General features: G+C 39.8%; 1 protein-coding gene across 1 annotated transcript in view; it reads right to left on the bottom strand.

Moving 5' to 3' along the window:
* Positions 1-2,003: 2,003 nt before the first annotated feature.
* Positions 2,004-19,370, bottom strand: part of LOC124802804 (cyclin-K) — a 67,906-nt gene continuing 50,539 nt past the window's right edge. The window contains exons 6-8 of the mRNA XM_047263808.1: positions 16,460-16,632; positions 7,202-7,552; positions 2,004-4,190 (exon numbers count right to left, since the gene is read on the bottom strand). Coding sequence (XP_047119764.1) covers positions 3,808-4,190; positions 7,202-7,552; positions 16,460-16,632 — 907 coding nt within the window. The 3' untranslated portion in view covers positions 2,004-3,807. The remainder of the gene's footprint in view (positions 4,191-7,201; positions 7,553-16,459; positions 16,633-19,370) is intronic.

The following is a 19,370-nucleotide window of genomic DNA, read 5'->3' as shown; positions in this document are numbered from 1 at the left end:
GCTGTCCCTGTAATCTAGAAGACAACCATCTTCATAAAGAAAGCATACAAGGAACATTAAATATTTACAGACATAACTTGTTATACTTTTCACTTGTTTGCAATAGAAACAAAATTATAGTTATTGTTGATCAGCAGTAAATCACTAATGCATTCCAGATTTAATTGGCTGCGGCGATTTGTTAGTAACATGCCGGCTTTACTAAAGCATCTTTCACTGGGTGCGCCTGTTGCTGGGATACATAAAATACGTCTTGCAACTGCAGCCAGGCCTGGCAGATCTGTTTCATGTCTGCTCCACCACTTTAAGATGTCATCATCATCATCATCATCTCCAGGGTGCATTAAAATGTAGATAACTACTTAATCTGCTGCGGATGATCTGTTGTTCCTCCATTCCTTGAAACAATCTCTCTTTCTAGGTGGTGATGAGACAGTACTTGAAGGATCTATGATGATAAACAAAAGAGACAAGTAATACAGAACTGATGTAGAAATAATCAAAACATTCCCGTAAAAATGAGGTGTTTTATGTTAACGAAGTATTATACGAATTATAACATTCCCGTTTCTCTGTAATACACTATCCACTAACTACACAAAAATGATTTTGTTAACGATTGCATGTTGTACCTGAGTAAGTAGCACACATTTGTCGCACAATGCTAAGAATTTCCTGCTTTTCATTTACTTCAAGCATATTAAGATTACGGAAAGACAGCAAAAGAAATGTAGCAATTTTATGTCTGGAAGTGATCACAATCTTCTCACAAACGGAAGTCAAGGCTCGATTTTTAATCCTTCTGTTAAAAAATACATATGTTAGCACACATCAATTACGCTAGTTAATTATAAATCTATCACGTATCATAATGAAACAGTGCTTTTAACTGCAGTAATTACTCACCTGAGAGTTAGTGTCATTGATACTGCAAACTTGTTGCAGTTTGTGAAACCAAAGAAGAACTAATTGGTTTGTCAGTTCTTTTTCACCTTCTAATTCATCTGTGGCCCCTTTAAATGGTCTCAGAAAATGCAGAATTTTTCCTGAAAGCTCATTATCATACCCTTGCAATCTGTAAGTGGAGTCCTTTTCTGTCAGCAAAACAGCAACTTCATTATAATGAATGTTTAAGGATCCCAGCATACTGTACAAGCTGTTCCAGCATGTGCAGACCTCTTGTTTCAACGATGATTTCAGAGACTAGCAGAGACCACTTTCCTTAATGTACCTCACAATGCATTTTGCAGTATTTACTGTTGATGCGATGTTCAGTGCATGATTTAACAAGAAATTATCTTCATCGAAATTATGGCTAAGTGCTGTGTTTATAGAATGAGCAGCACAAGGAATCCTTTTGTGATTTTCCAAAGCCTTTATTACACTGGCACTCTGATCAGAGACAAAAACAAACCTGTGCAACATGTCCAGCAAAATGTGCCAATCAGCCATCCTCTCTTCAGTTTCTTTCATAATATCTACTCCCATCTTCTTAACATCTGGGAATTTTGTTTTAAATAAAACATTGTTCACGAGACCAATCTGTGTTAATGTAGTGTGCTGTAAGCGTCATATAGTGTATGTGATTATGCGAATCAGTCCACATATCAACTGTCGCAACACGTGTTTTACTGATCGTCTTGCTGTAATACTATTTTCTTATTACTGCCGGTATCCCTGAAGGAGCTTAGCATCTACATCAATATTATTACATACGGAGCACAAGCTCAGACTGTTTCATGGATGGGGAAGGAAATCTACCATGCCCTTTTACAGGAACCTTCCTGGCATCTGCCTGGAGGGATTTAGGAAAATCATGGAAAAGAGGTAAGGTTGTGGCTCCATCAACAAAATCAGACATTATACAGTGGCGGTATCAACAAACTGGTTTCTTTTTGGGAGAAATGTGTTCATTTCCAGGATGACTATGTTGAGAAATAGATAAGCAGGTATGAAGAATACACGTAAAATGTTAATAAATTTGTTTTATTTAAAAAGCTTTAACAATTTACACATAAAAAATTCAGAGGCATTAATTTTCAACACACCCCATACATCCACATAATTAAGCTACTACCATCATAATTACAAAAAACAAATACAAACCTTTAAGCCAACACGTAATATGATTTTGTAAGTTATTACTCTCAATGTTGTCTAAGTTTTTGTCATCAGCTGTCAAGATGAAGAGTCTTTAAGAATATATTCTTTTTACTGTTATTGGAAAAAAAAGGTGTGGCAAGTGTCTCACTTCTGTCTTCATAAAATTCCATCATATAATTGATAACTTCAACTACACGTGAATTTCAGGGTTTAAATGGACACAAAAAACATACTTCAGAAAATGGCACATTTATTTTGGAACATTTGAAAAACAAATCAGTCTTCAGTCTTACAATTAGATGAAGTATTATATACAATCTTTGACAAGTGCAGCATACAACTACAACTTGTCTTACATTGTTTCCAATATAGAAACTGTCGACTGGAGGGAAAATTTACTGAAACCAGGCCACACACAGCTTGTGGACTGCTTTAACAGAAAGCCAATTGTTTCACACTGCTGATGAAAATAAAGCAACATGGATCATGTAGCCAGTCTACTATTTACTGCTGGTCTTGCTATGTCTTTGCTTTACAGGTAATGTACAAAAAGATGCTAGTGGTGCCTTGCTGATACAGCTTCTAAAAGAATTTACTATTTATCAGTGCCAGAATCTCAATATGAGATTACTGAACAGCTTCTGATATGTCATAAATGTAAATGTCATTGGAAATACACTACACACTTCAAACACACAATTCATTTAATGGTCAATACCAACAGGATACACTATATCAAATTAACAAAAACTAACTTGACTGCTTGAGTATCAATGAAGTTTTTGACAACAATAAAACCTACTATACAATATTTTTACCAACTGCAGGTCCCCAAAGGAAAATCAGAATAAAGTTTGAAGTATACACCTCAGAAATAAAATGAAACAATTCAGGTTACAGCAAAGGATCCAGCTTGATGTTTAAAAACATAATTTCATAACTTCAAAATAAATGTATTAAATACTCTGTGCTTGATGCTCAAAGAAATAATCAGCTGTTAATAGTTTAAGGGATGAATTGTTAATAGTGAAGCAAAGCAAACAGTTAATGAAAACTTAAGAAGACTGATTATATGTATGCCATAATCTACGCACTTTAGGCAGTACATAATAACTCATTCCGTCTAAGAACACTGTAATTAAGAGAATACTACTCTTGAGGAGATGATTTTGTATACAATTCTCTCTCTCTCTCTCTCTCTCTCTCTCTCTCTCTCTCTCTCTCTCTCTCTCTGACAATTCTGAACCTAAAATACTGCTTCCTTACAACTAAGAAATTTGCTTATCACACATCACAGGCAGCAGATGTTGATCATTGTGGTGCTGAAACTGACAGTCTTTATAAGTCAGTACAATGATTGCAAGGTTTAATTTATGAAAATCACCCAGACATCAATACTAAATGTATACTTGTTACCGAAATTAAATATGCTAAAGTTGAAACATAGACTGAAATACAAAATCAATGTCAAGGTGCCAAAAAGTCATACAAAGAACTCCCTGTACTTTGTACTTAGTGTCAAAATAATGTGCAATATATGAAGAAATGAATAAAAAATTATAAATGTAGATGGAAAAAACCAATAATAATATGACCATCTATTACAGTGAACAGAGAGTTCTACAGTGTGACAGGTACTACTGGAACTTCAGCAGAACGTTGAGACTTCTTGTGGCGCCGACCATCACGGCGCCTGCTCCTCGATCATACATATCCACTAGTTGGTCTCCAGTCTGGTGCAGACGGTGGGTAGCTAGGTGCAGCAGCTGAGTTAGTTGAATGGTAAACGTTTGAAGAAGACAACGGTTGCCCACTGTTGCTTGCATTAGTATAGGCAGCAGCAGCAGATGGTGGTGCTGGAGTAGTGTAAGTAGGTGGGAAGGCAGCTGCAGCAGGTGGAGCAATTGTAGTCGCAGTGTACTGAGGTGGCAGCACTGCAGTTGCAGGTGGCGGATACTGCGGGTATGACTGAACAGATGACTCGTCTGGCTGCAATGGCCCTCCAAGGCCTGGGATAATGGTCTCGTTATTGCCATTAGGAGTTACCCTTGTCTCTGCAATGCTGTTCAGGACTTTTGGTGGAATACCTGAAAAATAATTAGGAAAGTTTCTCATTATCGTAGTGGTTAGATGCTTCAAATATACTGAAATTAGAAATGCTGTTTCAAAAAGAATGTTTCTAGAGGGTGTGACAGTTAGCCTGAAGATGAATTTAATCCAAATTTGGTTACTGACATACCCGAGTCCTCAGTCTTCTGACTGGTTTGCTGCAGCCTGCCATGAACCTCTCTCCTGTACCAACATTTCATCTCAGAGCAGGCAACCTGCATCCTCAATTATTTGCTGGATGTTTTCCTCTACAGTTATTACCCTCTACACATCCCTCTGGTAGCATGGAAGTTATTCCCTGATGTCTTAACAGATGTGCTATCATCCTGTCCCTTCCTCTTGTCAGTGTTTTGGATATATTCCTTTCCTTACCAATTCTGCAGTTAACTTCCTCATTCCTTACCTTATTGGTCCACATAATTTTCAACATTGTTCTGTAGCACCATATCTCAAATGCTTTGATTCCTCTTCTGTTCAGGTTTTCCCACAATATATGTTTCAGCTACCATACAACACTGCTCCAAAAGAACATTCTTCTAAATGTCTTCCTCAAAGTTAGACCTATGTTTCATACTAGTAGTCTTCTCTTGGCCAGAACAGCCCTTTCTGCCAGTGCTAGTCTGCTATTTTGTCCCCCTTGCTCCATCCGTCATGGGTTATACTGCTGCCTATGTAGCAGAATTCCTTAACTGCGTCTGTTTTGTGATATCCAAATCTGATGTTCAATTTCTCACTGTTCTCATTTCCACTTCTCATACTTTTCCCTTTCAATTCATATGTTGTACTCAGACTGTTCAGATCCTATAATTCTTTTTCACTTTTACTGAGGACAGCAATGTGATCAGAGGGTCTTATCATTGCTATACTTTCACACTGAATTTTAACCCCATTCTTGAACCTTTCTTTTATTTCCATCATTGCTTCTTCAATGTACAGATTGAACAGTAGGGCGAAAGACTACCTCCCTGTCTTACCTCTAATCCAAGCAATTCATTCTTGGCCTTCCAGTCTTATTGTTCCCTCTTGATTCTTGTACTTATTGTATATGTTGATTCTGATGAGAACAACCCTATCGCTGAACTGTAAACAGTAATTCACTCTTTGCCCTACCTTCCTACTCATAACAATCCTTCTCCCATTAAACCATTTTCTGCTGCTGTTGGTATTACCCTATACTTGTCTGACCAGCAAGCTTTGTCTTCTTTCAATTTCACTTTACTGACACCCACTATGTCTAAATTGAGCCTTAGCATTTTCCTTTCCAGATTGTTAACTTCCCAACCATGTTCAAACTTCTGACATTCTTCACTCCAAATCTTAGAATGTTACCCTTTCATTGGTTATTCAATATTTTTCTCACGGTCATATCCCCATTGGCAGTCGCCTTCTGGAGATCCGAATGGACAGAAACAAATCCAGAAAATAAAAGTCATTAAGGAAGTAATGTATTCTGGACCAAGAAAGTTGACTAAGCAGAAAGAATACCAGTTTTTGTTTCAGCATTCACTTTTGCGATCAAAAAGGCATTTTGGTATCCTCGATACAGAGTTCTCCTGTCAACTGAAGCAGCTGATGAGCTGTTAGGGAGATATGGGAGCCCTCAAGTAGAACAGAGTACCGAACTCTCTAGGTGAGCCGAATACAGCATTGTGTTGGCCAGTACTGAGCACTTTACTTCATCATCATTTGATTGCCTCAGTGTGTAGGTGTACCCTGCAGTTACTGTTAGGGTGGTTTCTACCATCTGAGTAATTATCTGCAACAGTTCATTCCATCATTGCTTCCAAATGTGGCCATTGGACACAGCTTCCAGTAGCAGACTGGTCACCCTGACAAAACAGTAATTCAGCAACCTGGTGTCATCACCACTCAACACAAGTGTCACTACCATTTAGCACCTCTTAGCCTACACATGTAGATTATGGAGAGAAAAGTACCAAGTTGGTGTGCTTTCAAGGATAACCCCGTTTAGCGAGGCTGACTGGGAGTACAGAGCCAGCCAAGGTAAATGGAGCAACAGGTCCAAGTCATCAGTGTCACATGAGAAGACAAAGTAAGCAAGTCGCTTTATGGCAGACCTTCAATGCCACCTATTTTTAGTGCTACACGGGAGGATCTGTGTATGTTCAATACCAAATTAGAAATAAGGTAAAGCAAATCATCTTTGGAAACTGAGTTAGCAAGTTTCATTATGCCATACCCAGCAGAAATCTATTCTGTAAATATTACGAATGAAATTCATTGAACTATAGAGTGATAGGGAATTGAAAGGTAAATATAAGACCAGAAAGACTAAGTGGTTTCTACAAACATTTACCACAGAAATATATCTCAACTTCATGGACATGCAACATGAATGCTTAAATTATTCAGATCAGCACACACTTTTCCCTTGTGGAAACACAGGACAGTAAGGTGAAGTGTTCCATAGCATATTATCATCCGAAATTTGTTTTGGGAATGACTCAATCATTTCCAAAACCGAGGGACCTACTCAAGGCAAAGAAAATATGGTTGCAATGGCTCTGAGCACTATGGGACTTAACATCTGTGGTTAGCAGTCACCTAGAACTTAGAAGTACTTAAACCTAACTAACCTAAGGACATCACACACATCCATGCCCGAGGCAGGATTCGAACCTGCGACTGTAGCAGTCACGCGGTTCCAGACCGAAGCGCCTACAACCGCACGGCCACACCAGCCGGCCAAAGAAAATAAACAGAGATGGAAACATTGCAGCAACTGTCTTTAATTTACAACACCACCACTGGCAATAGCATGAACTTCGGATCACAGTGCATCAAATTTGATGAGACACCTATAACTTCATGATGTTCCTTCTAGCAGGGAGTACTTCCACTCCCAGTGCCTGCTCCACATAGCAAAAGCAAATCACGCAGCTCAAAAGAATGCTAGCATGAACACTACTGTTTTACAATTTAAATGTTAGCAAGCACATTATAATGTGACAAGAGGATTGTTACATACCTGATACAGGCGGTCCCACAGGTGATGCAGGCGAGAGAACTCGCCGGTCAAGAGTAAGCCCACTTGCTCCAGTACGATGCCTGCCACCAGTCAAAACGTGTGGTGATAAAACAGCTGCTAACTCATGTGGGGCTGCTGGTGGCTGCTGAGCTCCCGGTATAGCAGTGTTCGCTGATAATTGTGCAGCTACCGCCAACTGAGCAGCAACTGGTAACTGTGCAACAACTGGCAGTGTTGTAGGCACAGCAGCAATAGTAGATGGTTGATGTGGTGGTGGCTGCTGCGGAGGGGAGTCACCTGCTGTCATTTGAGGCTGAGCTGAATAGAGGTCAAGCACCTGGTGGCAAATGTCTATAAAAACAGAAAAAAAGAATGTAATAATGTAAAAGGTTTTCTCAAAGATTTTGAAATTAAGCGAGAAATTTAAGATATAGCGATTCCTACTATGTGCTTCCTCTTACACTCCCAACTTGCTTCTTTTTCAACAAATCTCATTTTTCAAAGTGTAAAACAATGCTCATCACTGTTTCTCTGAACCACGAAGTACTGCCAGCTTAAAAAGCAGCTTCTGAAAGAGGGGGAGTATAAACACACAAACAACACGAGGCCACAACAAGTTCTTACAAAGTTCTCCACCAGCACTTGTTTGTCTCGTCTGCAGGTACCTTATGATCTCAGAGGGTAATAAACAAGTTTACACCAAAGCTTGTGGATAGTTAAGACGTCAATTCATGGATCATTATTTTCTTTTCTCTAATCTTATTCCACAGACTGAGCATTGTATATTATTATTGGGCACATTTGTGAATGTATCCCCTGTTGAAGTCAGGATAAATATTTCCATTCATAAATCAGTAAATGTAGTGACTGCCAAACCTTCTTATAGGAACAAATGTTTTCTGTAGATAATTCAGGCTTTGTAATATAGTTGTCTTAAACAGGATGATGACTGATGTAGCTGGGCACTTAACAGGATGGTACAGAATGGTCTAGCTTTTCAGGGATAAAGTAGCATGGTTGACACCACCGAATCAAATATGACTGTAATTCAGGTAAAGTATCCTGTTTGCACACATACCCGACTGGAGCAAGGTCTATTATTTATTCAAAATGAAAACTGAAAACAAATTTTAACAATATTTGGGATGAAAGAACTATATATATTAAATATGAACCATTAGATAAATTTAAACACAGCTTAATCTCTAGCTTTGAAAAATTACAGATTAATTCATCATCATGAAAATGAAAGTACAGGAAACATGAAAAAGAACGTGTCACAACTTACAGGCACAAAGGGCAAGCATAACTGGCCCCTAATGCTGATTAAGGAGGGAGAGGGGGGGGGGGTAGGGTAGGGGGAGGGGAGGGAGGGAGGGAGGGAGGGAGGGAGGGAGGGAGGGAGGGAGGGAGGGGGGAGAGAGAGAGAGAGAGAGAGAGAGAGAGAGAGAGAGAGAGAGAGAGAGAGAGAGAAAGGGGGGGGGGGGGGGCGAGGAGAAGGAGGAGACAAGTGAACCCAAAATCAATGGACCAACAGTCCAGAGTCATATTTTTATTATAGTTTCCAGAATCTGGAAATAAAGATGAGAGAAGGATAGAAAATGATAGTCAACACTTCATACCTGAAATATGTTTATAACTAAGTCCACCACAAATCACAGACCAGATAAACTGCCCCTAAATGGAAAGTGGATACAGCATTGAAATTTCCAAAATCATACAAATATTATGTCATAAAACGTCCCATATCTTGTAGAACTCAAATATTACATTATAAATACAAACCTGGGACACACACACACTACTAGTCTGCAGCTTTTACCACTGCATACTGCTGGATATCACACACTGTTGTGATTTTACATGTGGTTGTTGTTATTGCCAGTCCAAAAACTGCTTTGATATAAATCTCTGCACTATTCTGTCCAAGTTCTCATTTTTGCCTAACTACTGCAACCTGCATTCATATGAATCACCTGCTTCCTGCATTCAGGTTTTTCTGTCCTCCTCCCATATTTACCTCCTGACATTTTTCTCCACTACCAAATTAATAATTCCTCAGTGCCTCAAGAAGTGTTCATCAATCTATCCCACATTTTAGTCAAAAAGTGCCATTAATTTCTTTTCTCCCTGACTCAATTCAGTACTTCATCAGCTATTATGTTCTCCACATCTAATCTTCAGCAGTCTTCTGTAGCGCCACATAATTAAAAATGCATTGAAAAAAGGGAAAGCAACTACTCATCCAAAGAGAAATTGTGTGTGGTGCGTATGTACTTTTGAAAGATTGCAAAATTACACTAATGTCTGACTACTTTTTTTCCCCTATGGGTGTAAGCATGCAGCCAGTCGCATTTTTTGATTTTCTGATACCACTGACTATCATTAACTTGTTGAGCCACTGCAGGGTCATGCGGTGGAAGAGTTACAGCAGCATTTTATTGACCAGACGACGTGTTTGTCGTGCTGGCGGAAATTTAGTTATAGGAATGGAAAAATGTATGATACAAAAAAGCTGACACATCTCAGTACCAAAACACACACACACACACACACACACACACACAGTTGCTGATCAGTTATGTCACTGCTGCTTGGTGGCATAGTGGGTAAGCACCAGATTATAAATCCTACGATTCAGGGTTCAATATCCATGCAGCTCTTTGATTTTTCTATTACACACCTCTTATTTCACATCCAGCATTGATTTTCTAATGTGCCAAATGCCAAATCCTGCATAGTTCGAAACCCACCTTAAATTGCAAGTTCATTTACAACTGTGTGTGTAAATCAATCCAGAGGTCAGGCACAAGGGCAAACCATATCCAATATGACTACGCATGGTAAAGCACTGTGATTTCCAAAACAGTATATCACTGTCTCAACTGAGTACTGATTATGAGAGCAGGGTTGTAAACCAAGAACTATCACTTCACATTGTCAGCATGCTTATTTAGCACACATGAAAATTTTACGTGGATCTGAACTGCCTGCCTCAGTGCAAAGTGCTCAAATATAAACATACATAGAATATTATAGCAAATTACAACATTCCAAGTCCAATAAACTTTCAGAAATACAGAATGATATACAATTTGAGGAGGCGGCAGTTAAACCAATGACCTCTACATTGCCAGCCAGTGACTAACCACTACACTGCAGCAGACAACATTCAGAATACAAGATTACTCCCTCTCCACGCAAGACAGTCTTTTATATGGTGTAGCATGAGAATCCTCACATTCAGGTCCTTTGTCAGATCCTCATTGTTATGGTGACATTCAGGGTTATTCCCACTGAAGCACTGTGATCAATGTCTAGATTTTTACATCCTTTCTACATCATAATCCACACACCACTCTCTTCCCTGTTCCAATCGTGAGTAGCACATGGGAGGAATGAGTGTCCGCAATCTCTGTATTAGCTTTAGTTTCTCGAATTTTCTTGTCATGGTCATTTCATGAGATGCATGTGGAAGGAAGTAATATGTTGTCCGATTCTTCCCACAATCTGCTCTCTTCAAACTTCAACAATAAGGCTCTCTGTGATGCACAACACCTCTTTCTTAAAGTCTACTACTGGAGTTTCTGTAACCTTCACACTTCAACTAAATGATTCCATGACAAAATGTGCCAGTCTTTGTTGGATCTTCCCCTCTCTGTAGCAGAGGTCACCGTTGTCGACCTGCATGTCACAACTGTGATAGGGCTACGTGCAGGAGACAAGGATCATCAGTTTGTGGTTTCAGCTCTGATGGACAATCACCTCTTCAATTTCGTACAAGATGTCTGACTAGTAATGTAGGGTACGGGTGAGCCGAAGTAGGGCTTTAATAATTTTTTCATATTGCAATGTAATACTTGTCAAACATTGTTCTTTCTTTACCATAGCATACAACTGTTCTGGATATCATCAATAGAAATACATGATACCCATGATTAAAGTTCCAGTTTTGAAACACTGTAGAAAGAGAAGCACTGCTGAGAATGATGTCAAATTTAAACAGCATATTATTAAGAGGACAGATGAACTGCAATATGACTATGGCTCGAGTTGCACATTACACCATCAGTACTGTTCCATGTGCATGACTGCACAACTTGGGCAGTCAACAGTTGTGCCACTGTTTGTCAGGCAAGTCTGTCCACCATGGCAAGGCTGTACCACATCAGATGGAAAAAATCTGATTTTTAATTGTCCAGAGGCCAAGAATGGCATGAAAACTAAAACATCAGTTTTTAATTGTTCTGGGGTCAAAAACCACACAAAAAGCAAAATGACATCTATTTTGAATTATCATGAGATGGGCACAAGATATGTTTAATACACTGCCCGTCGTTTGCTGCCGTAAGTCGAAATCAAGAAACAGCATGTTAAACAACATACTAAGTGTCTTGGGGATCACATTGAGAATATGTTGTACAACACATATCTTCAATCAAGCTACATTCATAATTGGAGCACTGAACGTATCACCTTTCAGATAACCCCACAGCCAGAAGTCACATGAATTAATATCAAGTGATCTGGATGGTCAGGCTGAAATGACAGCTGATTATTCTAGAATTTCCGAAATGTCTTTGCAGCAGCCACTTCACTGGCTATGCAATGTCTGTTTAAAAATGATCCCGCCTACACATGCTGTTGAAGGGAAAATATGGTGCTATGATAAACAAATCCGTCAACCAGAACACTCTCCTCCCCCCCCCCCCCCCTTCCAAACACACACACCTTCCCAGGATGAAGTGGTACTGATTGATAAGCATGCAAATTTTCTATTGTCCATATTCTGCATATTGACATGTCCTTTGAGATGGAGATGGGCTTTGTGTTTCCACTGAATATTCCATGGCCATTCATTCACGGTCTACTTCCATGCAAGTGAGAAATCCCTCTGGAAATGTAGTCCTTTGAACAGGTCTACAAGAAGCAACTCCTGAGCATAGGTGATTTTGAATGGATAGCAATGCAGACTGTTTTGATTTTATGTACTGTGTTCCCGGACTTGTCCAACATATGTGAAATTACTCTTTTTCTGCTGCAGTGCCTCAATGTGCTGGCATAACTTTAAAGATTCCTCCGTTGTGGCGGCATTCCACAAAAGAAATGCTTGACACTCATTCTCCATGACTGTCTTCACTAGATGTGAATCTATCGTCTTCCGTCATATTCGTGGTAACTGTGTGACCAAGTGCCTAAACACTCTGTATACAGGGTGAATCATCTAAAATTTGCACCGCAAATACTGCAGAAATGGAAAGTGCTATTGATGTGCAGTGTTCACAGAATGAATTGGTAGTCAGGTGCTCACACTGTTAGCCAATAACAGGTTGTATTAATACTTAGAAAGTGTATTTTTTGTGTGAACATACACACTCTTAAATGAAACAATGCCTATTGACATTAACACAACAAATGTAGGTTAAATTAAATGTCAGTGGGGTTTGTTGCAGGATTCTAGTGCAAGTCATTTACGATATATAGTATTTTCAAAAGTTTCTGCTTGGACATTTATTTCTGTTATTCAACCTGCACATTTGATAGATATGATGTTGCTATGTTTGTTTACAGTGTGCTTGTGTGTTCCTCAAGTGCACTGTCACTTGCTAGTCAGTGTAGAACAGTCCAGGCAGTAGTTTGTGAGTGGATGATGGGATTTACCAATGCAGAAAAAGCTGCAATGCTCATGGTGTATGGAGAGTGTAGGAAGAATGCAGTTCTTTCTTACACGGTATATGGGGCAAGATATCCCAATAGATGTTAACCATCTTGGCAATTACTTATCAACTTTTTTGACCAGTTACATGAAAGTGAAAGTGTAACATGTAGACAATGTAACAGAAGGAAACATGATGACATAAGAGAGGGAAATTAATGTTCTTGTTGCTGTTTTAGTTGATCCACAGTTAGCTCCTACACAATCACATGAGGAAGTGGCATGAATCAGGCAAGTGTCCTAAGCATTCTCCATTAACTGAGGTTCCATCCCTATCACAGCTATCCCCATCAAGAGCTCCATGGAAACTATGAGAATTGTGTTAACTTCTGTACGTGGGCATTAAGACAGGATACATCAGATGAATTGCATATCTTGTTTAGTGATGAAGCTACATTTACGAATCATGGCTAGATAAACCACCAAAACATGCACTGTTGGTCTGTTTACAATACCTATTGGCTTCATCACCTGGAACTTCAGTGTCCATGGAGTGGAAATGTGTGGTATAGGATAGTGAACCATGAGCTCAGAGGCCTGTTTTTCATAGATGGAACACTGAACATGCACAAGCAGTGCAGTCTCCTAACAGATCACCATCCATGGACACTAGAAGACATTCTTCTGCAGACTAGGAGGAACCTGTGATATCAACACGATGGCTGTCCAGCCTGTAGTGCACAAATTCCTACAGCTTGTCTTCACGAATTTTTTCCAAATCATCAGATTGGATGCAGAGGACCTGACTTTGGCCGACCTGTTCCCCAGATTTGACACCTGTTGACTTTTTTCTGTGGGGAAAGCTGAAAGACGCTGTCTACAAGGATGTACCAACTACACCCGACTATATGGAATGACGTATTACTGCAGCCTACTCTGACATTTCCACTGAAATGCTAGCATATGTGCAACAGTCGTTCCATACCAGACAAAGTGCGTATTGCCACTGCCTGTGGTCATTTTGAACACAATCTGTGGTGGTCAATTGTCTTGTAACTGATCAGAATTCATGTAACTAGTGTATGCACTTGTGTTGTTCTTTAGTGTGTGGTAGCACAGGTATTTTACAATTGTCCATGTGGGAACTTTTCAAAATATGATATGGTGAAAATGACTGGTACTAGAATCTTGCAACAAATGCCACTGACATTCTAATTTAGTTTCTTAACATCAATAGGCATCATTCCATTTCAAAAAAATACACTTTCTAAATATTACAACAATCTGTTTACTGGCTAACAATATGAAGCCCTAACTACCAATTCATTCTGTGAAAACCACAAATCAGAAGCACTTTCCATTACTGCAATATTTGCTATATCTGTGGTGCAAGTTTTAAGTGATTCGCCCTGTTTAAGGCAGTGTCTCCTCCTGGCACTGGATTCTGTTACTCAGCTATACAATGGAGTGACCTGCTAGCTGCCATCACATGCTGCTTTATTTCCTCCTAAAATTTCTCCACACTTTGTAGCTTTTCCTCAATTTTCTCAAACCACTGCTGGGTCGTACCGACCACATCAAGGCAGATACACTGTAAGTAAATAACTTTGGAGTAACAACTCACCAGGTAATAGAAACACTGTCATTGACTGGTACACAAAAAATAATGAAAACCTTGCTAGCTTTCAGGTGAACCCTTTAATGAACTACAGAAAGCGTGAGCATGCACGCACGCACACACACACACACACACACACACACACACACACACACACACACACGCACGCACGCACGCAATCTTCCTACATTGTACCAGCCACACAGACAATGGCAGCAGTTCGGCAGATGGTCTGGGGTGAGGAGTTGTGTTGGGTGGAGTGACTAGAAGGAGAATAGAGGTAGGAGAAAAGAGGTGGAAGATGAGAGGCAGGGAGGAATGGAGAGAGGTGAATGATGGCTCAGTAGGAGGGAGCTGGTGTGTGGAATAGGAATGTGGGAGGGAATGGCAACAGAAAGGAATCTGAGCTGATGAGCTTGTGCAGTGCATGTTGAGGAAGAATGGACTGGGAGGGGGTGCAGGGTGAGGAAGAGAAGACTGTTGGGTAGAGAGTGTGGGTGCAGTGGGTTAGTGGAGACTGAGGATGTACCACCTTTTCTGACTGACTCATATGGGAGTTATACTTGCAGCACATCCTTCACTCCCGCAATCATCCTGGCTTCAATCTCAGCTAACCCACTGCACCAACACACTATACCCAACATTCCCCTTCCTCTGTCCTGCACCCAGACTCAATCCACTCTGCCATGTCATCATTATTGTGCACCACACACTGCACACACATCAGTTTTGGTACTTAAGTGTTGCTCCTCATCCCAAACACCCACCACCTCTCTGTTCCTTATTCCTATCCTACACACCTACTGCCTCTTTCCAAGCCATCAGCCACCTTCCCCAACTCTCCCATCCGCCTCTTTTTTTGCATTACCCATTCCACCTGGCACAACCCCTCACCCTAGTCTACCTGCCGAACTGCAGTCATTGTGGGTGCAGCCAACAGAATGTAGTGACACAGGTGTGTGTGTGTGTGTGTGTGTGTGTGTGTGTGTGTGTGTGTGTGTGTGTGTGAGAGAGAGAGAGAGAGAGAGAGAGAGAGAGAGAGAGAGAGAGAGAGAGAGAGACTTTTGCACCCGTTTGTATATCGAGAAAGCAGACTGTTTTGTTTCTGCCTGTGAAGGCAGGGGCTATTGCAGTCAGGATAACGCTTTATGTCTCTCTGTTGCCTTATGTCTCCACCAAACTAAGTCACATTGAATCTGGAATTGAGCATCAGGGTCATCAACAAGAACTAATACTTCACACTGAAAACATGTTTATTAGGTGCAGAACCTGGAAAGTAAACATGGAACTGAACTATCTGCTTCAGCATGAAGTACTCATATTTATACATACATATAACATCTAGCAAAATACAATATTACACGAAAAGCAAGTCCCAGAATCTTTTAGAAACAATACATACTGAATTATTATAAATAATTGCAGACAGTGAAACTGGTGCTACGCATGTTGCCAGCCAGTTAATATAACTGCTACACCATAAAAGATGACAGCATACGGGGTAATACGTTTCTTCCACTAATACTAAATAAAAAAATAAATAAAAAAAAGTAAGAGCAGGGAGTCAAAAGCTAATGAGTGTCTGATCTTTTAAGTGTGCCTATGTCACATTCATTCATTCATCTGGAGACAAGAAGTTGCCTTTTGTCGGTTGTTTCATTCTTATATCCATCCAGGAATTTTCATAATGAAATACACACTTACATTGGGCACATGCTGACAGAAATGGAGGAGGGATGACAATGTACTATATAAAGAAAAAGGCAGAAATTTATATTGGGCAGATGATGACAAATGGAGGAGGGATGGCAATGCACCATATGAATAATAAAAGCAGAAATATATATCAGAACAATTTGATTATGTATGACACTACTGCCAGACTTGCACAGTATCAACCATTGTAAGATGTAAATACATATAATTCCCTACTTGAATATGAAATCACGCACAATACAGCAGAAACACCACAGATGTGTCTCACCTTCAAGAAGTTCCATTGTAACATCTTCTATGAACATGTCCCACCATCGCGTATGTTTAGCAGTTCGACCAGCCCAATCGACAACCTCAAACTTGCTAAGCTTTCCAGCAAGGTACATCAGGGCAACAGCAATTATCTCAGGCTCCCACTGAAGACACAGGGTAGTGCAAAGACTAAAAGAAATGAGGTCAGATTCAAAATTCACATGTATTAGTTAATATTTGTTTAGGTAAATAGTAAAAATTAATGTACAAGAAGATGGCTCATCATGTGACAATTAAACTGAATATTATAATATAGGAGTGATATGTGAGGCTCTCTATGGTGCCAAAACACGAACTACTGTGGAAATGTAGCATAAACCAAACTGTGATAAGACTTATGAACATAGAAATAAACCTAGTTAGAAACACACTTGGCCCAAGGACAACAGAAACAGAATACAAAAGGTCACAACCTAACAAAGAAATCTATGAACATGTACAGAATGTACAGTGCGCAAAAGAGGGATGTCATTTTGACATCTGGCTAGAATAGATGCTGACAGACTGACAAAGCAAACCTAGAAATAATTATGAAGCTGAAAAAACAACTAGTGTGGTTTACAAAGACTCTCATAGAAGCAGACATTAACATAATGGACACACTTAACAGGAATTTTCCTAGCAGCAAAATTCAGAATGTGGTCTTCAGGGATGAACAAGGGAAAAAATAAAAAGATCCTCATAACCTTGAACAGCTCTGGAAGCAGAGATCGTAACATATGAAAGGAATGTGGGTGAGGACGAAAGAACAAGTACAGCAAGAAATCAAATATTGATTCTGTCTGCTCTGTAGAAGGACTATTTGAATAAATAAATATATAAATAAAATTATAAACAATGTTGAATGTATCTCTGGCAGAAAAGCAACACACACTTAAAAAAATTTTTCCACAGATATCATTCAAGTCTATGGACTAAAGACGACATTTCTGACAATGTGGTAGAAGAAACAGCTAATTATAGTTAGCACCACTACAGAATGATAACGGAGGGTTTTCATGTTTTATTTTAAAATTTTATTTACATAAATCTCACAGATATACGGTGTGTTGCTTGGATGTATAACGAGTCAGCATAGATACCACCGAGGTAATAGTAATAATTAAGGTTATCAATAATAGTGAACTCTATATTTAACAAACAACAATACTTACTGAGAACCATCAATTTCATTCACATCAACTACACAGACATTGTACTATACTATACACATACTCATTAGCCACCGACACAAGACAATTATACTTCAATACACATGACATGTAAGCCAACAAAATAGTGTTAATTACGAAAAGAGTTGTACTAGGTAGAGAACAACAGGAATTCATCTACTGCAGATCTGCCTTTGTGATTTAATTTGTCTTATAAAAAGATGCTTTCATTTTCTCTATGCACAACAAAACAATGACTATTTTCTACAATCTGTCCTCCATATCATAAGTGCAGAAACAGTGTACGTAAGCACACCTACTGGCCATTAAAACTGCAACACCAATGAGGAACACAATAATAAAATTTTACTTATTCATAATGTTTAGCCTTTCATGGCTGGCATCTCCATTAGTTAAAACTTCTGGGCTGAGAGGCCGTGGTTGATCCGTAAAATTACTACTTCCTGACATTTCGTTGCCAACTGCAGGCAACATCTTCCGAGGTGAGCCAATGACTGGCTCCCAGGCTGTGGAGGTCTTGTTTATATAGAGGGCGCCACCAGATGTCATGTGGGACTGACTGTAAGTCTATCTCTGCCTAAAATCATTATTCTCGATTGAAGGTAATCGATTGTCACATCGTTGGCGCAAAGTCAGCCCCCATAGCTTATTTTATCTAACTTTAAGCCTTCCTCTTTTCTATTAAAATTATTGTGATCATGAAATAAAATTTAGTGGGACAAGCGTGCTAGCCCAGACCTCGCATTATTATGCACACCCGTATAGAGAAGCTATACGGAGTCAAAACACCTTATGACGACGACAAGTGCAATCACACAACATTCATTCTTGAAGCCTCGTGCCACAGTTATGTCCTTTGTGATGGTGTACGCAGAATCGGGACTCATCTGAAAAGATGACATGGTGGCACTCCTGTGTCTGGCTTTGTCGTTGCATGCACCAGTCTTCTGCCACGTCAATGGAAGCAGCAACAGTGGTGACTGATGACAGTCCAAGGTGCTCCACTGACATCGCACTGTCCATGTGTGTACTTGTTTTGTTGTAAACAAGCCTGTTTCCTGACTCCAAGCATGTGATGTGGCTGAACAACCTTGCATTGCTGAGTGAATAATGTCTGTATGCACTGTCACCAATCACATGGGCCCCTAAGGTTCTGCACGACAGGAAATATGGTCATCCTGAATCCATGAGATTCATATTTGCATGAATGACATGGAATCCCAATCAATGCAAGCAGCATTATCATGGAACGATGAACTACGGAAGCTCACTTTCTGACAGTCTTTTCGTTGTGCCTATCTGTGACTCAGCATCTACGCTATATGGTGAGTAGCAACTATACTTTCGTAAGACTTTTACATTCTAGTAGACGTTTCCCACGTTTAAACAAAACAGTCTTCTCATAAACAAGCATCACTGAAATTTGATAAAATTCAGGCTTCCTGCTGCATCAAGTGGCTAAGAAACCATGAGTTTTCACTCAAGTGCTCCTCAGCCATTGTCAAGTGTTGGCTGTCTTTTAGCTACTAGTACTGTCCCACAACTGTGCTGTCTACTGTAACATCACTGGTGCTCTCCCCAGCACCATATAAGGTAATGTTTTCCTTGCAAACCTGCCGTGCCTGCTTCAAACTTCCATTGGCCATGTCCCAAGCTGTGCTAGGCTGCAGGCTACCATCTTTATTGAGGGAGCCA

This window comes from Schistocerca piceifrons, chromosome 6 (assembly GCF_021461385.2).
Source record: "Schistocerca piceifrons isolate TAMUIC-IGC-003096 chromosome 6, iqSchPice1.1, whole genome shotgun sequence".
Lineage (NCBI taxonomy): Eukaryota > Metazoa > Arthropoda > Insecta > Orthoptera > Acrididae > Schistocerca > Schistocerca piceifrons.
Note: the sequence above shows the minus strand (reverse complement) of the source record. Positions and strands in the feature narration are given on the sequence as shown.